The sequence below is a fragment of the Bos grunniens genome, chromosome X (genome assembly GCF_055505025.1).
Source record: "Bos grunniens cultivar Pamir isolate PY7600 chromosome X, Bosgru_T2T1.0, whole genome shotgun sequence".
NCBI lineage: Eukaryota > Metazoa > Chordata > Mammalia > Artiodactyla > Bovidae > Bos > Bos grunniens.
In genome coordinates this window covers 141,856,815-141,883,643 of record NC_141194.1, presented here as the reverse complement: position 1 = coordinate 141,883,643, position 26,829 = coordinate 141,856,815, and the positions used below count along the sequence as shown (strand labels likewise).

Here is a 26,829-nt window from a genome sequence, read left to right as displayed (position 1 = left end):
TTAATATATAGAAATGTGTTTCTTTTCTATACACTTAATAATAAGCTATCAGAGAAAGCAAGAAAACAATCCCATTTAAAATAGCATTAAAAAGAATAAAATTTGAAATAGCATTAAAAAGAATACCTAAGAATAATCTTAACCAAGGAGGTTTGGTTTCACCAAAGGAAGTGAAATAAGCTTTCATCAAGTGAAAGACCTATACTCTGAAAACTATAAAACACTGCTGAAGGAATTTAAAAATTATACAAAGAAATGGAAAGATAATCTATGTTCTTGGATTGGAAGAATTAATATCGCTAAAATATCCATACAACCCAAAGCAATCTACAGATTTAATGCAAGCTCTATCAAAATACATGACAGGTAAAGAAATAAAAGAAAAAAGAGGGGCTATGTGTATATAGCTCATTCGTTTTGCTGTACTGGAGAAACCAATACAACACTGTAAAGCAATTATACTCCAATAAAAATTAATTAAAAAAAAAAAACTAAAAGAACCTACAAAAAAGTGAAATATATGACATTGTTTACCCAACAATAAATTCACCCAAAGAATAAATAATCCTGAAATTTATGTGAAACCACAAAAGACCAAAGTAATCTTGAGGAAAAAAAAATAAAAAAGAAAGCTAGAGGTTTCACACTCCCTGGCTTCAGACTATACCACAAAGCTATAGTCATCAATGCACTTCCCTGGCAGTCCAGTGGTTAAGACACCTGATACCGCCCTTTCACTACAGGGGGCTTGGGTTCGATCCCTGGTCAGAGAAGATTCTGAATGCCATCAGTTCAGTTCAGTTCTTCCAGCCCAGCGTTTCTCATGATGTACTATGCATATAGGTTAAATAAGCAGGGTGACAATATACAGCCTTGACATACTCCTTTTCCAGCCATGGGGTGTAGCAAAAAAAAAAACACAAAAAAACTCAATATGGTACTGGCATTAAGAACAGATACATGGATCACTAGAACAGACGAGAAAGTCCAGAAATAAACCCAAGTACTTATCGTCCATCTATGACAAAGCAAGTAAGAATATACAACAGAGAAAACAGTCTCTTTAATAAGTGGTACTAGGAATACTGGACAGCTGCATGTCAAAGAAATTAGAACATTTTCTCACAGAACATTAAAAAATAAGCCCAAAATGGATTAATGACCTAAATGTAAGACTGCTAAGTCACTTCAGTTGTGTCCAACTCTGGGCAACCTCATAGACGGCAGCCCACCAGGCACCCCCGTCCCTGGGATTCTCCAGGTAAGAACACTGGAGTGGGTTGCCATTTCCTTCTCCAGTGCATGAAAGTGAAAAGTGAAAGTGAAGTCGCTCAGTCATGTCCAACTCTTAGTGACCCCATGGACTGCAGCCTACTAGGCTCCTTTGTCCATGGGATCTTCCAGGCAAGAGTACTGGAGTGGGGTGCCATCGCCTTCTCCATAAGGCAATGTAAGACTAGATACTATAAAACTCCTAGAGGAAAACAGGCAGAACACTCTTTGACATGAATCACAGCAATACTTTTTGGGATCTGTCTCCTAAGACAAAAAAATAAAAGCAAAAACAAGCAAATGAGACCTAATTGAACTTAAAAGCTTTTGCACAGCAAAGGAAACCATATACAAAACAAAAGAACAACCTACTGGATCAGAGAAAATTTTTGCAAAGGATATTACTGACAAGGACTTAATATCCAATATTTATAAAAACAAGTCGGGCTTCTTTCATAGCTCAGTTGGTAAAGAATCCGCCTGCAATGCAGGCGACCCTGGTTCTACTCCTGGGTTGGGAAGATCGGCTGGAGAAGGGATAGGCTACCCACTTCAGTATTCTTGGGCTTCCCTTGTGTGGCTCAGCTGGTAAAGAATCCACCTGCAATGCAGAAGACCTGGGTTCGAGCCCTGGATTGGGAAGATCCCCTGTAGAAGGCAAAGGCTACCCACTCTAGTATTCTGGCCTGGAGAATTCCATGGACTGTATAGCCCATGGGGTCACAGAGTTGGACACGACTGAGTGACTTTCACTCCACTTCATACAACTCATATCAAAAAATGAAGAACCTAATGCAAAAATGGGCAGAAGACCTGAATAGATATTTTTCCAAAGAAGATACACAGATGGCCAACAGACATATGAAAAAATATGCTCAACACTGTTAATCATCAGAGAAACGCAAATCAAGACCATAATGAGATCACCTCATACCTGTCAAATGGCTATCATCAAAAGGATAACAAATGTTGGCAAGGATGTGGAGAAAAGGGAATCCTACACTGTGGGAATGTAAACTGGTGCAGCCATTATGGAAAACAGTATGGAGGTTTCTCCAAAAAACTAAAAATAGAACTATCCTACGATCCAGCAATTCCACTCTTGGGTAAATATCAAAGAAAACGAAAACAGTAATTCAAAATGATATTTGCACCTCAATGTTCACAGCAGCATTATTTACAACAGCCAAAATATGAAAGCAACCTAAGTGCCCAGTAACAGATACATGGATAAATAAGATGTGGTATATATATACAATGGAATACTTCTCAGTCATACAAATGAATGAAATTATGCTATTTGTAACAATGTGGATGGACCTAGAGAGTATTATGTTTAGTGAAATAAGTCAGACACAGAAAGACAAACACTGTATGATTTCACTTACATGTGGAATCTAATAAATGAAACAAATGAACAAATGTAACTAAACGAGACAAAATTATACATACAGAGAAAAAAAAAACAGGTGGTTGTCTGAAAGGAGGGGTGGGGGGAGGAGAGAAATAGGTGAAGGAGATTAAGAGGTAAAAACTTCCAGTTGAAAAATAAATGAATAACTGGTATGAAATGTACAGTGTGGGGAATATAGTCAATAATTATAGAATATATTTTATGGTGACAGACTCATGGTGACCATTTTTACATGTATAGAGATAATGAATCACTATGTTGTACAACATCAGGAAGTTCACGGTTCATGTATTGCTGAAGCCTGGCTTGGAGAATTTTGAGCATTACTTTACTAGCGTGTGAGATGAGTGCAATTGTGCAGTAGTTTGAGCATTCTTTGGCATTCCCTTTCTTTGGGATTGGAATGAAAACTGACCTTTTCCAGTCCTGTGGCCACTGCTGAGTTTTCCAAATTTGCTGTCATATTGAGTGCAGCACTTTCACAGCATCATCTTTCAGGATTTGGAATAGCCAATTGCACTCATCTCACACGCTAGTAAAGTAATGCTCAAAATTCTCCAAGCCAGGCTTCAGCAATATATGAACCGTGAACTTCTTGATGTTCAAGCTGGTTTTAGAAAAGGCAGAGGAACCAGAGATCAAATTGCCAACATCCGCTGGATCGTGTAAAAAGCAAGAGAGTTCAAAAAAAACATCTATTTCTGCTTTATTGACTATGCCAAAGCCATTGACTGTGTGGATCACAATAAACCGTGGAAAATTCTGAAAGAGATGGGAATACCAGAACACCTGATCTGCCTCTTGAGAAATTTGTATGCAGGTCAGGAAGCAACAGTTAGAACTGGACATGGAACAACAGACTGGTTCCAAATAGGAAAAGGAGTACGTCGAGGCTGTATATTGTCACCCTGCTTATTTAACTTATATGCAGAGTACATCATGAGAAACGCTGGACTGGAAGAAACACAAGCTGGAATCAAGATTGCCGAGAGAAATATCAATAACCTCAGATATGCAGATGACACCAGCCTTATGGCAGAAAGTGAAGAGGAACTAAAAAGCCTCTTGATGAAAGTGAAAGTGGAGAGTGAAAAAGTTGGCTTAAAGCTCAACATTCAGAAAACGAAGATCATGACATCCGGTCCCACCACTTCATGGGAAATAGATGGGGAAACAGTGGATACAGTGTCAGACTTTATTTTTCTGGGCTCCAAAATCACGACAGATGGTGACTGCAGCCATGAAATTAAAAGACACTTACTCCTTGGAAGGAAAGTTATGACCAACCTAGATAGCATATTCAAAAGCAGAGACATTACTTTGCCAATAAAGGTCCGTCTAGTCAAGGCTATGGTTTTTCCTGTGGTCATGTATGGATGTGAGAGTTGGACTGTGAAGAAGGCTGAGCACCGAAGAATTGATGCTTTTGAACTGTGGTGTTGGAGAAGACTCTTGAGAGTCCCTTGGACTGCAAGGAGATCCAACCAGTCCATTCAGAAGGAGATCAGCCCTGGGATTTCTTTGGAAGGAATGATGCTAAAGCTCAAACTCCAGTACTTTGGCCACCTCATGTGAAGAGTTGACTCATTGGAAAAGACTCTGACGCCGGGAGGGATTGGGGGCAGGAGGAGAAGGGGACGACAGAGGATGAGATGGCTGGATGGCATCACTGACTTGTTGGATGTGAGTCTGAGTCAACTCTGGGAGTTGGTGGTGGACAGGGAGGCCTGGCGTGCTGCGATTCATGGGGTCGCAAAGAGTCGGACACGACTGAGCGACTGATCTGATCTGATCTGATGTTGTAGAACAGGAACTAACATATTGTTGTAGGTCAATTATACTTCAAAAGGAAACAAACTAAAAAAAGAGAGATTAGATTGGTGGTTACCAGAGGGAGTCAGGTGGGGGACCTGGGTGAACGCAGTCAAAAGGTATAAATGAGATATAGGTAGTTCTAGACACCCAAATCAAGGGGCATCTTGAGTTTGACACTTGAGAAAGGGAGAAATTGGGCTGATTCTTAGAATTATCACACAGCAAAAGCCAACCAAACTTGGAGTAATCAAACTGAACAGAAAATACTGAGCCAAAGTTGATGCTATTCACCATCCCTTCTCAATAAATCATCTACCACCATGGAGGTTTCCATGATATGGTTTGCCTACAGCCTCTCCAATCAGTCCTTCTCTGTCTCTTGCAAATTTCTGTCACTCTTTCAATATGCCCTAGCTCAGTGAGTATACCACCTGCCATTCAGTTGGGCAAATCAGAAATTCAGATCTTTTTCTTAATCATTTCCTTTTACTCCTATGTCCAAACTACCATGAATTGCTATCAATTTTACCTTCTAAATACCTCTTTAATCTCTTCACTTCTATTACCACTACCTGGACCAACACACCATCACCTCTGGCCTTGCCTATTGAACAGCCACATCCCTGCTGTGTGGATCTTGGGCAAGTCTCTTCACATCTCTGGGCTTCAGTTTTTTAACAGGTGAAGCGGGGATAAAAAACAGTAGCTACCACATTCACATAGGGTTGTGAAGATTCGATGACAATCTGTAGAAAACCCTTTAGGGCAAGTGCATAACACAGTAAGTGCAATGTAAATGATAGCTTTTAAAATTTTATCTGCATTCACAGACACTCAGCAATCCATTCATTCTCCACCCTGTAGCTTGCTTTAGGTACAATTCTACCTCAGGCACAAACTTTAAGGATAACTAAAAATTCAGTAATTAAGATAAAGGATCTTTTAATGCAGTATTCCCTGGTGGCTCAGAGGGTAAAGCGTCTGCCTGCAATGCAGGAGACCTGGGGTCGATCCCTGGGTCAGGAAGATCCTCTGGAGAAGGAAATGGCAACCCACTCCAGTACTCTTGCCTGGAAAATCCCATGGACAGAGAAGCCTAGACTACAGTCCATGGGATCGCAGAGAGTCAGACACGACTGAGCGACTTCACTTTCACTTTTCTTTCAATGTAGTATTTGGGCTTCCCTGGTGGCTCAGCTGGTGAAGCATCCTCTTGCAATGCGGGAGACCTGGGTTCGATCCCTGGGTTGGGAAGATTCCCTGGAGATTGGAACTGCTACCCACTCCACAATTCTGGCCTGGAGAATTCCATGGACTATACAGTCCATGGGGTCCCAAAGAGTCTGACACGACTGAGTGACTTTCACTTTCACGTTCAATGTAGTCTTTACATTAATGCAAATATAATCCATGAATAACTGATGACCAATATTTCAAATCAAAATAGAATCCAACCGCGCACGTACTCCACCATGCCTCAGGCGACTCATTTGTTAACTGTGGGCCGACAGTTTCCCCACGCGACTTATTCAAACTCCCCACCGTAATACTGCCTCGATCCCCACCGGGCAGAGGAGCCCCCGCCCCCGCCCCAGGCCCCGGGGTTTTCAACTCCGGAGCTGAGGACAGGGACCCGCTCGCCTCAGCCGACGCCCCCAGAGCTGCCCGCTTACTGCATGGCCACATCGAGATACGGAGTGCAGTGGAAAACTCCCTCCAGCTCCCGCAGCTGCTCCAGCGTGAAGGTGTGCCGGGAGACTCGGTGGCGCCTGTCTGCCGCCTTCCGAACCTCGACGGCGGCTCCCGGGCGCTGCTCCTCCCCGCCCTTCTCTCCGTCTTCGCCGCCGCCCGCGCCCGCCTCAGCCTCTTCCTCAGCCTTGGCCTCGCGGCTTTCCCCATCCGGGGGGCCCGCATCTCCCGCGCCCACATCGCCGCCTTCCTTTTCTTCTCCTTCTTCATATCCCGCCTCTTTCCCCTCCGCGGCTGCTCCCTGCTCAGGTTCGGACTGAGCCTTCGGCTCCTCTCCCCTCTCTCCAGGAAGCGAGACCTTCGCGGGCTCGGCCTCTGCAAGACAAGAAACCCAAAGCCAAAGATCAGGCCGTCGAGCGAGCCCGCTGAGGAAGAGGCAGGAACCCGCCGCGTCTGAGGAGGAATCCTCCCGCTCGCCCCTCCCTAGGGAAATTCGTTTCCAGGAACCCTGTGAACCGAGCGCCCAGCCTGCCACTGACCGTGAGCTTCTTCCCGATTCTCCTTGACCCCCAGCCTGAGGAAGCCCGCGACGGCCGCGTCGGTGTTGGCATCGGCATTGTGGCCACGCTGCGGCTGAGGCTTCATGTTGCGACCGCTGTCCAGGAGGCTGTGCCTTCAGCGGAGGCTGTCCTGGATCTCCCGAGACCCCGGCTCTGGACTCAGGGCTAGAAGCGGCGGCCCGCAATATGGCACCGTTAGGCCTACTCTGGCGTCGGGTCAGGACTAGAGTCCGGATACACGCTCCCTGGGTGTTTATCATTGGCTGCTGTGGGTTGGGTCAGCTGAGGTGTGCATGCGGCAGGAGCTAGGCTGTCCTGGGGGCCGGGGCGGGGTGGGCAGGAGGTGCGGGGGCGGGGGAGACTCCAGGTGCGCACCACGGGGGGCGCTGGTAGGGAGCGTGAGTGAGAGCAGAACTCAGGCAAACTTAGTTGCAACTTAGCTGACCAAGTACTGCGCACTTGGTCCGGCGTCTTCCCAGACCAAGGGCCTGTGCCTGATTTGTGGACGGGAAAAGCAGGCCCTCACCCTAGCTCCGTAGACCTTGGAGAAACGTTTGGGGACTATCTCCTGGCTCAGCCCGCCATATCCAGCAGCCAGTACTAAGTAAGGAGAAGCAATCAAACTAATACGTTCACCCCTTGGTGTCGCCGGGGATTGGTTCCAGGACCCTCAGGGGATACAAAAATCTGCGAATGCTCAAGTCCCAAAGCGGGCCCTCCGCATCTGCGGATGTGAAACCCACAGATATGGAGGGCCATCTGTTTGTTTACAGGAAAATAAACCCCGTGTATAATTGGACCAGCTAGGCCTTTGCTTGCTCTGAGTTTTTGCAGTGAGGCTGAAGTCCGAGTCTGCCATACAAAACAAAACCCAGCCCACCCCCTTAAGAAAGGCCGTTAGCCTATTTTAGTAACGAATCCACATCAAATTGCAAGTGTAGAAACTTGCACAGTGTTTAGAACACTCAAGAATGCTTATGGGGTACAGAGAGAGCCCCTTCCTTTTGTTTTTGCCTTTGTTGCAACTATGTATTGAGCTACATCTTTATAAACAGTTCCTATTCCTTCTGGCTGTAAATGCTCTATAGAGGTATACATGTCTCCTGTGGTGAACCCCTGTGGACATGGCTGAATTACCTGGTTTCTTGTAGCTGCCCCCCACCCCCTTATCTCCCCTCATCATGTTTTCTAGAAACCTTCCTGAGCCCTTGCTGAAGAATAAATACATTTTATTTATTGTCAAATAAGAGAGAGCCAGGCCAGATTGCAGGCTCTATGATTTTTCCTTGAAGAAGTGTTTTATGGATGCCCCAAGACTTGTTGCCTGGAGAATCCCAGGGACGGTGGAGCCTGATTGGGTGCCGTCTATGGGGTCGGACAGAGTCGGACACGACTGAAATGACTTAGCAGCAAATGTATCATGGGACCGGGTCATCTCACCTACAGTGCCTAAGGCATAATGCCTTCTGCTTCAAGTTTCTGGAGAGTGGGTAAGAAATTAACTAAAAAAGGGTTTGGTGACCAATTCTTTTTCAAAAAGATGGTAAGAGATGGCAGTCTGATACCTCTTCCTGATTTTAACCAAGACGTTTCCTCCTCATGTTGGCCCTGATTGAGTTCATCAGGCCTCTGCTTCGCTTGGCTTGATAGCCTATGCACAATTTTGGCTTAATATTAGTTATCTCATGAGAGACCTATTAGAGTTTTCATCATGATTTGCATTAGACTGCCTGAGAATTCTATGACAGCTCAGGAAGTGTGTCCCTTCACAGCTCAGATTTCCACAGTGAATGTGTGTTTTCCCAACTGTAGTAACCCATGTGACCCTTGACAAACGTTGCCTTACTTTGGCATCAGGCCATGGTAGTGTTTTTCTTTAAATTTTACTTAACTTCACACTTTTAAAACCTTAAATACTTTAGTCAATTGTGTGGTTTATTTATTTATTCACAGTTCAGTTCAGTTCAGTTGCTCAGTCATGTCTGACTCTGTGACCCCATGAATTGCAGCACGCCAGACCTCCCTGTCCATCACCAACTCCTGGAGTTCCCTCAGACTCACATCCATAGAGTCAGTGATGCATCCAGCCATCTCATCCTCTGTTGTCCCCTTCTCCTCCTGCCTCCAATCCCTCCCAATATCAGAGTCTTTTCCAGTGAGTCAACTCTTCGCATCAGGTGGCCAAAGTACTGGAGTTTCAGCTTTAGCATCATTCCTTCCATAGAACACCCAGGGCTGATCTCCTTTAGAATGGACTGGTTGGATCTCCTTGCAGTCCAAGGGACTCTCAAGAGTCTTCTCCAACACCACAGTTCAAAAGCATCAATTCTTTGGCACTCAGCTTTCTTCACAGTCCAACTCTCACATCCATACATGACCACAGGAAAAACCATAGCCTTGACTAGACGGACCTTTATAGGCAAAGTAATGTCTCTGCTTTTGAATATGCTATCTAGGTTGGTCATAACTTTTCTTCCAAGGAGTAAGCGTCTTTTAATTTCATGGCTGCAGTCACCATCTGTCGTGATTTTGGAGCCCAGAAAAATAAAGTCTGACACTGTTTCCCCATCTATTTCCCATGAATTGATAGGACCAGATGCCATGATCTTTGTTTTCTGAATGTTGAGCTTTAAGCCAACTTTTTCATTCTCCTATTTTAGTCTCATCAAGAGGCTTTTTAGTTCCTCTTCACTTTCTGCCATAAGGGTGGTGTCATCTGCATATCTGAGGTTATTGATATTTCTCCTGGCAATCTTGATTCCAGCTTGTGCTTCTTCCAGCCCAGCATTTCTCATGATGTACTCTGCATATAAGTTAAATAAGCAGGGTGACAATACACAGCCTTGACGTACTCCTTTTCCTATTTGGAACCAGTCTGTTGTCCCATGTCCAGTTCTAACTGTTGTTTCCTGACCTGCACGCAGATTTCTCAAGAGGCAGGTCAGGTGGTCTGGTATTCCCATCACTTTCAGAATATTCCACAGTTTGTTGTGATCCACACAGTCAAAGTTATTGGCATAGTCAATAAAGCTGAAGTAGATGTTTTTCTGGAACTCTCTTGCTTTTTCAATGATCCAACGGATGTTGGCAATTTGATCTCTGGTTGCTCTGCCTTTTCTACATCCATCTTGAACATCTGGCAGTTCATGGTTCATATACTGTTGAAGCCTGGCTTGGAGAATTTTGAGCATTACACTACTAGTGTGTGAGATGAGTGCAACTGTGTGGTAGTTTGAGCATTCTTTGACATTGCCTTTCTTTGTGATTGGAATTAAAACTGACCCTTTCCTATCCTGTGGCCACTGCTGAGTTTTCCAAATTTGCTGGCATATTGAGTGCAGCACTTTCACAGCATCATCTTTTAGGATTTGAAATATCTCAACTGGAATTCCATCACCTCTACTAGCTTTGTTCGTAGTGATGTTTCCTAAGGCCCACTTGACTTCACATTCCAGGATGTCTGGTTCTAGGTGACTGCACACCATCATGGTTATCTGGATCATCAACATCGTTTTTGTATAGTTCTGTGTATTCTTGCCACCTTTTCTTTGTAGGTAGTCTCATGAAAAAAAGGAGGGACTCTTCATTAAAGACATTTGCTTTGCAATTACCCTAGGAGAGCAATCTATTTCTGATAGTTTTGCTTCAGGACCCAGTATTTTCACCTATAATTTTGGTTTTGCATTTTTTTGAACAGTTGGCAATCATAGTTAAATTCATTGTGTATTTGCTAGAATTATTACCAGATACTATAAAAATATTGCACTGTTCATCCTCTCTCTCCCTCCCTCCCCTACCTATTATTTAAGATCTCACTCCAAACATAAATATACTCTAAATATTAAGGATGCTAAAATCCCACAGCCCCATCTAGTTTTCTCTATCTTGGCTAAGCCACGTATCTTGTGCTCAACCTTGTTGGCTCCATTTAATCACTTCCCTATTACTCCTCAATGCATATTGGCTTCTGCCTCCATCATGCTATTAAAAGTGTTCTTAAAATCATCAATGATTTTCAGGTCCTTAAATTCAATTGAAACTTTCTGTCCTTATTTTACACAATCTCCAACATTACTGAAGAGTCTAAATAACTCCCTCAGTTTGGGATCATTGATTATTTTTTATTTACATTTGCCTCATGAAAACTCACACTCCCGACTTCCCTCATTTTACCTCTCCAGTTATGACAACACTGTCTCCTTTGTTCAGTTCAGTTCAGTGGCTCAGTCGTGTCCAACTCTTTGTGACCTCATGAACCGCAGCTCACCAGGACTCCCTGTCTATCACCAACTCCTGCAGTCCACCCAAATCATGTCCATTGAGTCGGTGACGCCCTCCAACCATCTCATCCTCTGTCGTCCCCTTCTCCTCCTGCATTCAATCTTTCCCAGCATCAGGGTCTTTTCCAGTGAGTCACTTCTTCGCATCAGGTGGCCAAAGTATTGGAGTTTCAGCTTCAGTATCAGTCCTTCCAATGAATATTCAGGGTTGATTTCATTTAGGATTGACTGGTTTGATCTTGCAGTCCAAGGGAATCTCAAGAGTCTTCTCCAACACCACAGTTCAAAAGCATCAATTCTTTGGCACTCAGCTTTCTTTATAGTCCAACTCTCACATTCATACATGACTACTGGAAAAACCATAGTTTTGATTGGATGGACATTTGTTGGCAAAGTAATGTCTCTGCTTTTTAATATGCTGTCTAGGTTGGTCATAACTTTTCTTCCAAGGAGCAAGCATCTTTTAATTTCATTGCTGCAGTCACCATCTGCAGTGATTTGGGAGCCCAAGAAAATAGTCTCTCCCTATTTCCATTGTTTCCCTATTTATTTGACATGAAGTGATGGGACTGAATGCCATGATCTTGGTTTTAAGAATGTTGAGTTTTAAGACAGCTTTTTCACTCTCTTCTTTCACTTTCATCAAGAGGCTCTTCAGTTCCTCTTCTCTTTCTGCCATAATGATGGTGTCATCTGCATAGTTGAGGTTATTTATATTTCTTCCAGCAATCTTGATTTCATCTGTGCTTCATCCAGCCCAGAATTTCACACGATGTACTCTGCATATGAGTTTAGTAAGCATGGTGACAATATACAGCCTTGATGTATTCCTTTCCCAATTTGGAACAAGTTCACTGTTCCATGTCCGGTTCTAACTGTTGCCTCTTGACCTGTGTACAGACTTCTCAGGAGGCAGGTAAGGTGGTCTGGTATTCCCATCTCTTTAAGAATGTTCCACAGTTTGTTATGATCCATACAATCAAAAGCTTTAGCATAGTCAATAAAACAGAAGTAGATGTTTTTCTGGAACTCTTTTGCTTTTTCTATGATCCAACGGATGTCTGGTTGTGCTGCCTTTTCTAAATCCAGCTTGAACATCTGGAAGTTCTTTGTTCATGTACTGTTGAAGCCTCGCTTGGAGAATTTTGAGCATCACTTTGAGATCATGGGAGATGAGTACAATTGTGTGGTAGTTTGAACATTCTTTGGCGTTGCCTTTCTTTGGGATTGGAATGAAAACTTACCTTCTCCAGTCCTGTGGCCACTGCTGCGTCACCCAAATTTGCTGACATATTGAGTGCAGCACTTTTACAACATCATCTTTTATGATTTGAAATAGCTCAACTGGAATTCCATCACCTCCACTAGCTTTGTTCATAATGATGTTTCCTAAGGCCCATTTGACTTTGCACTCCAGGATGTCTGGCTCTAGGTGAGTGGTCATACCATCGTGGTTATCTGAGCCATTAACATTTTTTATATAGTTCTGCGTATTCTCACCAGCTCTTCTTAATATCTGCTGCTTCTTTTAGGTCCATATCAGTTCTGTCCTTTATTGTGCCCATTTTTACATGATGTATTCCCTTGGTATCTCTAATTTTCTTGAAGAGATCTCTAGTCTTTTCCATTCTATTGTTTTCCTCTATTTCTTTGCACTGATCACTTAGAAAGGCTTTCTTATCTCTCCTTGCTATTCTTTCGAATTCTGAACACAGATGGGTATATCTTTCCTTTTTTCCTTGCCTTTAGTTTCTCTTCTTTTCTCAGCTATTTGTAAGGCCTCATCAGACAACCGTTTTCCTTTTTACATTTCTTTTTCTTGGGGAGGGTCTTGATCATTGCCTCTTGTACAATGTCATGAACCTCTGTCCATAGTTCTTCAGGCACTCTGTCTGTCAGATCTGATCCCTGGAATCTATTTGTCACTTCCACTGTATAATCATAAGGGATTTGATTTAGGTAATACCTGGCTGGATGGCATCACTGACTCGATGGACATGAGTTTGGGTGAACTCCAGGAGTTGGTGATGGACAGGGAGGCCTGGCGTGCTGTGATTCATGGGGTTGCAAAGAGTCAGACACGATTGAGCAACTGAACTGAATGGTTAGTATTTTTCCCTACTTTCTTCAATTTAAGTTTGAGTTTTGCAATAAGGAGTTCATGATCTGAGCCACAGTCAACTCCTGGTCTTGTTTTTTGCTGACTATATAGAGCTTCTCCATCTTTGGCTGCAAAGAATATAATCAATCTGATTTCCATTACTGACCATCTGGTGATGTCCATGTGTAGTCATCTCTTGTGTTGTTGGAAGAGGGTGTTTGCTATGACCAGTGCGTTCTCTTGGCAAAACACTGTTAGCCTTTGCCCTGCTTCATTCTGTACCCCAAGGCCAAATTTGCCTGTTACTCCAGGTGTCTCTTGACTTCCTACTTTTCCAGTCCAGTTCCCTATGATGAAAAGGACATCTGTTTTTGGTGTTAGTTCTAGAAGGTCTTGTAGGTCTTCATAGAACCGTTCAACTTCAGCTTCTTCAGCATTATTGGTTGGAGTATAGATTTGCATTACTGTGATATTGAAATGTTTGCCTTAGAAATGAACAGAGATCATTCTGTTGTTTTTGAGATTGCACCCAAGTACTGTATTTCAGATTCTTTTGTTGACTATGAGGGTTACTCCATTTCTTTGAAGGGATTCTTGCCCAGTAGTAGATATAATGACCATCTGAATTAAATTCACCCATTCAAGTCCATTTTAGTTCACCGATTCCTAAAATGTCGATGTTCACTCTTGCCATCTGCTGTTTGACCACTTCCAATTTACCTTGATTCATGGACCTGACATTCCAGGTTCCTATGCAGTATTGTTCTTTAAAGTATCAGACTTTACTTCCATCACCAGTCACATCCACAACTGGATGTTGTTTTTGCTTTGGGTCCATCTCTTCATTCTTTCTGGAGTTATTTCTCTACTCCTCTCCAGTAGCACATTGGGCCCCTACCAACATGGGAGGTCGCCTTTCAGTGTCATATCTTTTTGCCTTTGCATACTGTTCATGGGGTTCTCAAGGCAAGCATACTGAAGTGGTTTTCCATTCCCTTCTCCAGTGGACCACATTTTGTCAGAACTCTCCACTATGACCTGTCTGTCTTGGATGGCCCTACACGGCATGCCTCATAGTTTCATTGAGTTAGACAAGGCTGTGGTCCATGTGATCAGTTTGGTTAGTTTTCTGTGATTCTGGTTTTCATTCTGTCTACCCTCTGATGGATAAGGATAAGAGGCTTATGGGAGCTTGCTAATGGGAAAGACTGACTGTGGGGGAAACTGGGTCTTGTTCTGATGGGTATGGCATGCTCAGTAAATCTTTAATCCTGTTTTCTGATGATGGGCAGGGTTATGTTCCCTCCCTGTTGTTTGGCCTGAGGCAAAACTATGGTAGGGGTAATGAAGGTGACGGTGACCTCCTTCAAAAGGACTTGTGCTGGCACTATTGTATTCAGTGCTCCTGACCTAACAAGATGGTGGAGTAGAAGGATGTGTGCTCATCTTCTCCTGAGAGAATTCCAAAATTGCAACTCACTGCTGAAAAACCATCAACAGGAGAACATTGTATCCCACCAAAATGATACCCCACATCCAAGGGCAAAGGAGAATCCCCAACAAGATGGTAGGAGGGGCAAAATCACATTTAGAATCAAACCCCATACCACCAGAGATGCTCAGAGGGCTCAAACAAAGCCTTGTGTGCACCAGGACCCAGAGACCCCACAGAGACTGAGCCAGACCTGCCTTGAGTGTCTCAAGTGTCTCAAGTGTTTGAGTGTCTCCTGTGGAGGCACGGGTCAGCAGTGACCTGCTATGGGGACTGGGGCTTTGGCTGCACCAGGTCTGGGTCACACAGCATGTGGGATAAGCCCTCTTGAAGGAGGTCACCATTAGCCCCACCATACAGAAAACTAGCAGATGACCAACAAATTGCAGAACAATTATACCAAAGAAATTATCTCACTGTTAAGAAAGTTCTAGGGACCACAACAGATTTCCCAACTTGGGGATCCAGCAAAGGGCCTGAGAACCCTCAGGGAATTTGACTTTGGAGGCCAGTGGGATTTGACTACAGAACGTCCACAGGACTGGGGAAACAGACTCTTGGAGGGTGCAGACAAAACCTCATGTGCACCAGGAGCCAGGAGAAAGGAAGAGTATCCCCACAAGAGACTGAGCCAGACTTGCCTGTGAGTGTCCAGGAGTCTCCAGCGGAGGTGTGGGTCCACAGTGCCCTGCGTATTCGAAAGCCAGTCTATTTTCATTTCCATCCTAACTCTTCTCTCTTGCATATTCCAGTTAACAGTTACTTCTCCCTTCTTTGCCCTCCTTTAATACTTTTTGTACTTAATCTCTGATACATCATCTTTCATTTTATTCACTACATCAGTCTCTTACTGTTTCCTTAGTAAGATTTTTTTTTTCTTGTACTCCACCATCACAGTAAGAATGCAGTGGATGCTCATCTGCTTGTTAACTTCATATGATCTTATAAATCTGGGCTTCCTAAATTCCACAGGCATACAAATTATGATCATGTCAAAGTTCTCCTTAACTAACCAGGAAATATTTTTTTGCTCCATTCTTGAAGAGAGAAACTCTGTTGTGCTCACATTCTGAACAGCCGCCAGCACATTGCTGAATCTCAATAAATGTTAAACAAGAAAAGCTGAGATATATTAAACATTGCCCTACAGTTTATCCCATCTGCAGATGTCAGTATTTATTCTAACCAAAGCTTTCTCTGGCCTACAGTTGATTTTCATAAAGGGATTCATCTGTTCATCTGTCCCTTCATTTTAAGTCAAATGTGTTCACAGGCAGGGGTGGAGCCAGAGGCATAAATATAAATAGTTCAATATTCCTAATCCTTTTATTTTTTCATTAACAAATAGAAAGAACAAATCCTTTTATTTGTTCATTAACAAATAGAAATAGTCTTATACTAAATTTTCAACAGTTGATGAGTTTCTCAATACATTCTCATTCACTTGAGCTACTAAACTTTAAGATATATGGAGTACTTAATAAACTTAGTATAGAAGATATATTTTTTAACATCTTCCTGCAGCATTCTCCTTTCTCTACCAAAAAGAATGATCTCAGGTATGAAGTTTTCTGTTCTGAAAAATGCTTCCACATTGCTTCCTTGTTTATGCTACACTAAACTCTGTTTTATTAATATTCTTGTGATTTCCTTATTCAGATAGCTGTATAACAGAATCTCTCTGCTGCAAGTGAGGGGTAAGTATTTCCTGCCAGAAGAATTTGGTTCTGAATGTACAATCTCAACAACAATGCCAAATGTATCCATGATTCCCTCCCTGGTTATGCATATTAAAGGCTTCTGACAGGATAAACTAAAAAACTAGAAATGTAGTTTTATTCCAAACATCCTTTTTTTAAAAATGGCATAGGTAGGAGTTCTGAACAAAGATATCTCATGCAAATACAGGCAGCACAAACAGGTCTAAGGAATGGTTCAAATTTGTGATTGAACATGAAAATATAGCACCCAGATAGTTTTTGCTGAGGTGTAGACTAAAGGTCGGGCTTCCCTGGTGGCTCAGATGGTAAAGAATCTGCCTGCAATGCAGGAGACCTGGGTTCAATCCCTGGGTTGGGAAGATCCCCTGGCGGAGGGCACTGCAAGCCACTCCAGTATTCTTGCCTGGAGAATCCCCATGGACAGAGGAGCCTGGCGAGCTACAGTCCATGTGGTCACAAAGAGTCAGACATGACTGAGCGACTAAGCACAGCACACAGAGTAAAGGTTGGGCTTCCCTGGTAGCTCAGCTGGTAAAGAATCCACCTGCAATGCAGGAGACCCTGGCTTGATTCTTGGGTTGGGAAGATACCCTGGAGAAGGGATAGGCTATCCACACAAGTATTCTTGGGCTTCCCTGGTGGCTCAGACGTTAAGGAATCCACCTGCAATGTGGGAGACATGGCTTCTATCCCTGGGTTGGGAACATCCTCTGGAGGAGGGCATGGCAACCCACTCCAGTATTCTTGCCTGGAGAATCCCCATGGACAGAAGAGCCAGCGGGCTACAGCCCATGGGGTCGCAAAGAAGGCTACAGCCCATTGGGTCGCAAAGAGGGCTACAGCCCATGGGGTCGCAAAGAGTCAGGCATGGCTGAGCGACAAAGCACAGCACAGTGCAGACTAGAAGTCTTGTAAGAAAAGGATTTACCAATTGACACAAACAGGAGCCTTCATGGCCAGTTGTGTATGCACCTATATTTCTAGAAGAGAGCTTTGAAATCCTTCATACTGAAAATATATTTGCAATAAATGCCAGTGCAGGGTGATTCTTATGTTCCTCTGGCTGAGCTAAGATGTAAATTACCATAGTGAGATTTCAAACTGAGTCTTAGTATACAAAGCCCTCTAGGTCAGAGTCCCTCCAGCAAGCACCTCCAATCTTACTCTACAACTGTGAAGCATGTTAAAAACAGAACATATCATGCTCTGTATAGTACCTGTTTCTTGCATGTTCTACAAGCACATCAGATGAGCCAGCAATATTTTCTCTGGTAGTCTTGTTGGGATTGTGAAGAGAAAATGCACCCATTGATGACATTAGAGGGATATTGTTGTTGTTGTTTAGTTGCTAAGTCATGTCTGACTCTTTGCAACTTCATGAACTGTATCCTGCCAGGCTCCTCTGTCCATGGGATTCTCCAGGCAAAAATACTCTAGTGGATAGCCATTCCCTTCTCCATGGGATCTTCCTGACCCAGGGATCGAACCTGTGTCTCCTGCATTGGCAGGCACATTCTTTAGCACTGAGCCACCCAGTAAGCCTATTTAGAGGGATATAGATCCTTTTAATTTAGATAAAACATAAAGCACATTAAAAGTCAGATAGAAGTGGATTCACCTCAATATTTTTCAGTTTTCTAAGATTTACATTTATTCTTTAAAAAAAAATACAAACTGAGCGACAAAATACTTGCTCTACAAAAGGGGAGAATAAAGATGGTGACTTGTGGTTAACCATGGCACTAAGACTTCCAGATCTACTCTCCATTCCAACATAAAATGGGGAGGATTGAAACAAGAGGATTCTAGACCTGTGGATCAATAAGAATGAGAATGCCACAATTTAAGCCAGGAGATTATCTTGGAATCTACATCCTGAGTGATGGAATGCTCTCAGCTCTTTCTGTGTCTGTCAATTTCCAGAGCACTGACAACCAAGATTAAAATCCCAAGAAAGGGTTTGGAAGGTGGCTTCTGCCTGGGCTGGTTGACCCAGGAAAGATAATACACATATACACACTGCAATCAGCTGTACAGGGCCTCATTCCTAAATATTAAAACTCCTAAAATGAAAACTTCTAAAATGAGAAATAGACCAAAGCAAACAAACAAAAAAGGGAGTTAGAGGAAACAGATAATACAGGAAGCAAAACAGAACATCATCATCATCACCATCATGAACAGAACAATGAAAAACATCAATGAATGGTTGGAAGAAGTTGATGAAACTGCACAGAAAGCAGGTAAACTGTCAGGCCTTGGAAACAACAGAAAAGATGAAAAACCAGATCAGTTCTGGAGATCCTACTTCATAACAGAATTGCCACAAAAGCCTGAAAAGTAATCATGGGGCAGGAAGTTATTAATAAAACAATGAAATGGAATTTCCCATAAATGAAGGACAAGAGTTTCCAGAATGAAGGTGCCCACAAAATATAATAAATGAAAGGAAACACAGAGAAACTCAAATTACTGTGAAATTTCAGAGAACTGAGGTGCTGAGAAGATCCTAAAAGCTTCCCTAAAAGAAATAAAACAAAAAGAAAAGAAAGTAACATACAGAGGCTCTGAAACAAGAATACATTTTCTCAACAGGAACTCTGGATGATGGATGATATTGGGGAAATATTTTGAAAATCCAAAAGAAAAATAATTTTCAATCTAAGAATTACATCTCATTAAAGCCTCAAACAAGTGAAAAGCGATGCTTAAGATGATGCTTAAGAGAATTCTTCAAATCCCAACTAAGCCAAGATATAATATCTAAAACTAAAAATTAAAAACTGCAAGTATTAGCATGCTATTCAGAAATAGCAAGATAAGTGTCAAAAGAAACATCTAAAAGAGTTGAAAGCTATTAGTCTGGGGAATGGTACTTGAGGGTGGAGTTGGGGTGTGGAGGTAGACTGCTGTTTTTCTTTTTTTGACTTTTCAAGGCATGGTCATGTATTATTTATAAAAAAAAATAAGAACTATATAAAAAAGAAATATGATGATTTCAAAAGGGATTTATATTTGAGCCTCAACATCAACTCATCCAAGTCTTAAGGTAACTATATGATTGATAAGAAGAACCTAGCCACCTTTTATTAATATAAACTCTTCCAGAAATAATCCAGCAGGTTTTTAATGCTTTACTCACTAAAATGAGATTTTATGCTAGTTGAATACCGGTGATATAGAAAGCTCCTAAATAATTTTAGCTGCAAAAGTAAGCACTGAACCTTTAGCTTCAGAAATGCCCTTTTGAGACATCTTTCTATTGTTCCTCCCATAAAAATTTCTGCGCTCTTGTTGGCCTAAAGTAAATGTGTGACACCTCTATCACTGAAAATTTCTCACTACTCTTCCTAAGAATGACAGTATTCCAATGAAAAAGGTATTAACTATAAGCCAGCTCTGATTAAAACTTTATACAGAGAAGGGAGTTAGGGTCTCTTATGTGTGATAATTTGAGTACTCTTTGCGTATAGCCTGTGGGAAAGGATCGTATAAAAAAACAGCCTGGAGTGAAGAAACTCTGGCATCCTTTTGAGATTAATGTAGCACTCCTGTATCCATTTCAATAAACCTGCTTTTGTAGTTTCAGCAGCAAATGTAGTAGACATAGTATACTCTGGTCACTAAATAATTCTATAACTTGGATAAGATTATAGAATTAACTGAGGATGGAATATTGCCTACATTATGAAGTTAGTATAAGGATTACATGAGATAATATTTGTAAGGTGTTCAACGCACACCATGACACATTAGAGTACATTCAATGTTGTTTCTTGCTGCTGCTGCTGCGTCGCTTCAGTCATGTCCGACTCTGTGCGACCCCATAGACAGCAGCCCACTAGGCTCCTCTGTCCCTGGGATTCTCCAGGCAAGAATACTGGAGTGGGTTGCCATTTCCTTCTCCAATGCATGAAAGTGAAAAGTGAAAGTGAAGTCGCTCAGTGGTGCCCAACTCTTAGAGACCCCATGGACTGCAGCCTACCAGGCTCCTCCAACCATGGGATTGGAGTGGGGTGCCATCGCCTTCTCCGATGTTGTTTCTTAGTTCCTTCTTAAAATCCTTTCAACTTGAAATTTATTCTTATGAGTGATGTATTTTCTATAATTTATTTAGCCTGTGGTCACTATGCTATTTCCTAAATCCTTATTTCTCCCCTTAAAAATAGGAAAATGCTGCTGATACTATTTTGCATTTAAATAGCCCCTTTCCTAGAGAGTATACAGGAGGAAAATACAGTGATTGAAATTGTCATTTTTAACATTTCCAAACATCATATAGGAAAATAAAATACATAAAAACAGATGATCAGCATTTCTAGACACATATTCATTATTTATAGGAACCTACCATAATACTTTTTATATGGTTAAAAAAATAGGCTGCATACAAGCTTCTTATCTAAGTTTGGTCTTTTTTCAAAGCGAGTCTTAATATCTGAAACCCTCCAGTTGAGAGTCCCTCCTTCAAGTCTCTCCCATCTTACTCTTCAACTGTGATGTGTTTAAAAGTCATTGTGTCTAGAGTTTTTATGCTGCTTTTAAACACTTTGAAGAAAAGTGCAGCTGCAATGTAAAATCCTTACATTTGTCAAACCTTCCTTTCATCCACCTGCAATATTGCATCCTTTACCCATGTAGACAGAGTCTCTTGTGTGCTTTCTTACTTCTACTTTAGGACCTTCTCTGATGCTTTTACTGTCTTCTCTCTTCTCTTGTATATGAGGTTTGTATTTGGTAAGGTCCCTGATGATCCAATCCAATCTTTATTTATTGCTCATGTACTTGGTACCTAGACTCGTATAAGATAACAAAGCAAAGGGCTTCCTTTAAAGGACCTACACAAAAAGAAGAGCTGGCTTAGAGCCACTGCTGTCAGTTTGAATCCTTGAAAAGGCTTGTTTCGAACTATATAAGAGATTGGGAAGATAACAGTATAGCTCAGTGCCTAGCCTATAGTATGTGCTCAATAAATTTGAGCTATTATTCCTTCCCAGAATAATTAACTACATATTCTTTAATCTATTTACTGTTATCTATTATTTGTATTTAGTTTTTTTATTATTTGGATTACTGTTTGCTTCCACTACCATTTAAAAAGTTTGTTAGGACCACAACCCCTAAAAGAACTCATCCCAGTGCCACTCTGCAGAGCACTATGTACAGTACACTTCCCACACCAAGTCCTCAGGCAGTGCTGCTGTGGGTTATGGTCAAAGAATGTTTAAGAACCTCTCTGCCTATGGTATAATAACATCTGGGTTCTCTTCCTGGATTTCCAATTCATTCAACCTCACCTCTAGTAGTCCATATTTTTTTTCCATATGAGTGCCGCCAGAGCAAGCAGAGTGAATGACCATATATGTGGAATATTTGAGGATCTCAGAAAGGTGTCTGTCTCTCTTATATACCATCCTTCTTCTCTTCTGATTATTTCTTTTTAGTTCAAACAGAAGTATCATGCCCACTGATTACTTTAAAATAGATTCTCCTTTGACAAATGAGAAAATGTAGCTGCAGAAACTCAGTTAATAAATGGAGCTGGAATTAAAGCTCCAAAACCCAAGCAGGTTCCTTGCTCTTGGTATACTGTAATTTTACAAATACAGCTATCACTCAAAAGAAGAGATCATCTATTTCCTCAACTTCCTTTTGAAATGAAAAATTATAGAGATGATAACTACATATAGGGCCTATTACTACCAAATCTTTAAAAGGCTTGAGCTTCTGTTTTTCTGAAAATTTTCCAGCTAGCTCAGGATGCTACATCCTTGATTCGTGTTAGGGATTTAAATATGGACCAGAACCTTGAGCACAAAAGTATTATGAATTTATATATAAAAGTACAGGACCCCTGTCCTATAGCACACTTCCTGACGCTAATATCAAGGTAAAGACTAGGGCCTCTAAAGTACTACATTGAGCCCTCCTCCTTCATGACTGAGAAGAGATTTTCCTTATCTATACTTCTTTTTCTGGCTATGATGCCATTTTCCCCCAACCTCTCCCAATTCCATTCTTCCTCTCATTTCTCAGGCCAACTTGCTTTGGTCAACTGCATTAAATTTCTTATTTGTTCTCAAAGGGAAAACAAATCAGGAAGGGGAACAGGGAAGAAGAAAGTGACTAGACCTAAATGGCTGAAATCTTTATACTCCATTTTCCATTTCAAACACAGAAAGGGTGAAAGCTTCTCTATTAAGGGTTATTGTTGCTGTTCACTTGCTAAGTCGTGTCCAACCATTTGTGACTCTTGGACTGCAGCATGCCAGGCTTCCCAGTCCTTCACTATCTCCTGGAGTTTGCTCAAACTCACATCCATTGAGTCGGTGATGCCATACAATTATCTCATCCTCGGTCACTCCTTTCTTCTGCCCTCAATCTTTCTTAGCATCAGGGTTTTTTCCAGTGAGTTGGCTCTTCACATCAGATGGCCAAAGATTTGGGGCTTCAACTTCAGCATCAGTACTTCCAATGAATATTCAGGACTGATTTCCTTTAGGGTTGACTGATTTGATCTCCATGCAGTCCAAGGGACTCTCAAGAATCTTCTCCAGCACCACAATTCAAAGGCATCAATTCTTCAGCTCTCAGCCTTCATTATGGTCCATCTCTAACATCCATACATAACTACTGGAAAAAACATAGCTTTGACTAGATGGACTTTCGTCGGCAAAGTCATGTCTCTGCTTTTTAACACACTATGGTGGTTATAACTTTCCTTCCAGGAGCAAGTGTCTTTTAATTTCATGGCTGCAGTCACCATCTGCAGTGACTTTTGGAGCCCAAGAAAATAAAATCTGTCACTGTTTCCAATTTTTCCCCATCTATTTGCCATGAAGTGATGGGACCAGATGCCACGATCTTAGTTTTAAGAATGTTGAGTTTTAAGACAGCTTTTTCAATCTCCTCTTTCACTTTCATCAAGAGGCTCTTTAGTTCTTCTTCGCTTTCTGCCATAAGGGTGGTGTCATCTGCATATCTCAGGTTATTGATATTTCTCCTGGAAACCTTGATTCCAGCTTGTGCTTCATCTAGCCCAGCATTTCACATGATGTATCTACATATAAGTTAAATAAGCAGGGTGACAAAATAGAGCCTTGACATACTCCTTTCCCAATTTGGAACCAGTCCATTGTTCCATGTCCTGTTCTAACTGTTGCTTCTTGACCTGCATACAGGTTTCTAGGAGACAGGTCTGGTATTCCCATCTCTTTCAGAATTTTCCACAGTTTGTTGTGATCCACACAGTCAAAGGCTTTGGTGTAGTCAATAAAACAGAAGTAGATGTTTTTCTGGAATTCCCTTGCTTTCTCTATGATCTCTATGGGCAATTTGATCTCTGGTTCCTTTGCCTTTTCTAAGTTAAGCTTCTACATCTGGAATTTCTCAGTTCACATACTATTAAAAGTACAACATAGCTAACAGAAGCAGAAGATATTAAGAAAAGGTGGCAAGAATACACAGAAAAACTGTACAAAAAACAACCCAGATAATCACGATGGTGTGATCACTCACACTTAGCTAGAGCCAGACATCCTGGAATGTGAAGTCAAGTGGGCCTTAGGAAGCATGACTACAAACAAAGCTAGTGGAGATGATGGAATTCCAGTTGAGCTATTTCAAATCCTAAAAGATGATGCTGTGAAACTGTTGCACTTGATACGTCAGCAAATTTGGAAAACTCAGCAGTGGCCACAGGACTGGAAAAGGTCAGTTTTCATTCCAACCCCAAAGAAAGGCAATGCCAAAGAATGCTCAAAGTACCGCACAATTGCACTCATCTGACATGCTAGTAAAGTAATGCTCAAAATTCTCCAAGCCAGGCTTCAGCAATACATGAACCATGAACTTCCAGATGTTCAAGCTGGTTTTAGAAAGGCAGAGGAACCAGAGATCAAATTGCCAACATCTGCTGGATCATGGAAAAAGCAAGAGAGTTCCAAGAAAAATATCTACTTCAGCTTTATTGACTATGCCAAAAATTTTGACTGTGTGGATCACAATAAACTGTGGAATATTCTGAAAGTGATGGGAATACCAGATGTGCCTCTTGAGAAATCTGTATGCAGGTCAGGAAACAACAGTTAGAACTGGGCATGGAACAACAGACTGGTTCCAAATAGGAAAAGGAGTACGTCAAGGCTGTATATTGTCACCCTGCTTATTTAACTAATATGCAGAGTACATCATGAGAAATGCTGGGCTGGAGGAAGCAAAAGCTGGAATCAAGATTGCTGGGAGAAATATCAATAACCTCAGATATGCAGATGACACCACCCTTATGGCAGAAAGTGAAGAAGAACTAAAGAGCCTCTTGGTGAAAGTGAAAGAGGAGAGTGAAAAAGTTGGCTTAAAGCTCAGAAAACTAAGATCATGGCATCCGGTCCTATCACTTCATGGCAAATAGATGGGAAAACAGTGGCTGACTTTATTTTTCTGGACTCCAAAATCACTGCGGATGGTGATTTCAGCCATGAAATTAAAAGATGCTTGCTTCTTGGAAGGAAAGTTATGACCAACCTAGAAAGCATATTTAAAAGCAGAGACATTACTTTGCCCACAAGGGTCCGTCTAGCCAAGGCTACGGTTTTTCCAGTGGTCATGTATAGATGTCAGAGTTGGACCATAAAGAAAGCTGAGCACTGAAGAATTGATGCTTTTGAACTGTGGTGTTGGAGAAGACTCTTGAGAGTCCCTTGGACTGCAAAGAGATCCAACCAGTCCATCCTAAAGGAGATCAGTTCTGGGTGTTCATTGGAGGGACTGATGTTGAAGCTGAAACTCCAATACTTTGGCTACCTGATGCAGAGAGCTGACTCATTTGAAAAGACCCTGACGCTGGGAAAGACTGAGGGCAGGAGGAGAAGGGGACAACAGAGGATGAGATGGTTGAATGGCATCGCCGACACAATGGACATGGGTTTGGGTGGACTCTGGGAGTTAGTGATGGACAGGGAGGCCTGGCGTGCTGCAGTCCAGGGTCACAAAGAGTTGGACAGGACTGAGTGACTGAACTGAACTGAACTGAAGCAATGTCCTGGGTGATTTACATGCTCTGCTTCATTTAATTTTAAAAAATCAACTAGGAAAGTGTTATCAACATTCCCATTTTCTAGATGAGGAAACTGAGTCAAAGGGGCATTAGTGAAGTTACTAGTAAGTGAAAGAGATGCTATTTGGTGAGCAGTTTTATGGACATTCAGTATAATTTTCACAAAAGGTCATTGACTATCTAGATTGTGGAGAAAAACACAATTTCAATTTTATCTAAAAAAAAAAAAAAAGTATGTTACTTATATTTACTATGCACTGTCCTTGGTGCTTTACACGAATGGGGTCCATTTAATTAAAAACAGAATCTCCTAGGAATGTGTTATAAACATTCCCATTTTGTAGATGAGGAAACTGAGGCACAGAGGGATTAAAAAGTTAATAATAAATGAAAGACACTCTCGTTGGTCAGCGAATTTATGTATACTTAGTAAAGTTTGGGAAAAGGGCATTGTCTATCTAGCATGCTGGGGGGAAAATTTGATTTCCAGTCAATTTTTAAAAACAGAATTAAATATGTTACTGTGATGTATGAAGCAATGTCCAGGGTGTTTTACATGCTTTGCTTAATTTAGTTTAAAAGAAACTATGAGGAATGTGTTATCAACATTCCCATTTTATAGATGAGGAAACTGAGGCATAAATGCTTGAATGAAGTTACTAACAAGTGAAAGAGATACGGTTTGGTGAGCATATTCATATATACAACTAAACATTGTGGGGAAAGCATTATCTGTCTAGATAGATAGATAGTTCGGGGTGGGGCGGAATAGACTTCTCTACTCTCTATTAAAAGAAAAAGAAAATTAAGCATGTTACTTTGTTCTACTAATCAATATCCTGGGTGTTTTACAGGTTCTGCTTCACTTAATGAAAAAGAAAATCTAAGAGAAAGGTGTTATCAAGTTTCCCATTTTGTAGATGAGGAAACTCAGGCTAGAAGCATTAATGAAGTTACTAGTAAGTGAAAGAGATGCTTTTTGGTGAGCGTGTTCATCGACACTTGTTAAAACTCGTGGGAAAGGGCATTGACTATCTAGATAGTGAGCAAAATAAGTCTTGATTTCAATTTTCTCTATGGAAATAAATTATGTATGTTAGTCAGACTCACTAAGCTATGTCCTTGGTGTTTCACATGCTTTGCTTCATTTAATGGAACAGAAAATAAAGGAAGAATACATTATCAACATTCCCATTGTAAAGTTCAGAAAAATGGAGGCAAATAGGCATTAATCAATGTACGTAATTGAAAGACATGCGTTTTGGTGAGCATATTTATCTATAGTTAGTAAACTTTTGGGGAAAGGGCACTGTGCATCTTTCGTTGGAGAAAAATACTCAATTTCAGTTATATATTTTAAAAAAATCAAAACTAAGTATGTTACTTAGATTGACTAAACTTGTCCCACGTTTTTATATGCTCTGCTTCGT

At 41.6% G+C, this 26,829-nt stretch overlaps 1 protein-coding gene across 1 annotated transcript in view; it reads right to left on the bottom strand.

The window, feature by feature from the left end:
- LOC147341524 (uncharacterized) overlaps positions 1–7,630 on the bottom strand; it is a 28,862-nt gene extending 21,232 nt beyond the window's left edge. Inside the window, exons 1-2 of the mRNA XM_086389727.1 lie at positions 6,730–7,630; positions 6,175–6,565 (exon numbers count right to left, since the gene is read on the bottom strand). Coding sequence (XP_086245853.1) covers positions 6,175–6,565; positions 6,730–6,835 — 497 coding nt within the window. The 5' untranslated portion in view covers positions 6,836–7,630. The remainder of the gene's footprint in view (positions 1–6,174; positions 6,566–6,729) is intronic.
- Positions 7,631–26,829: the final 19,199 nt, after the last annotated feature.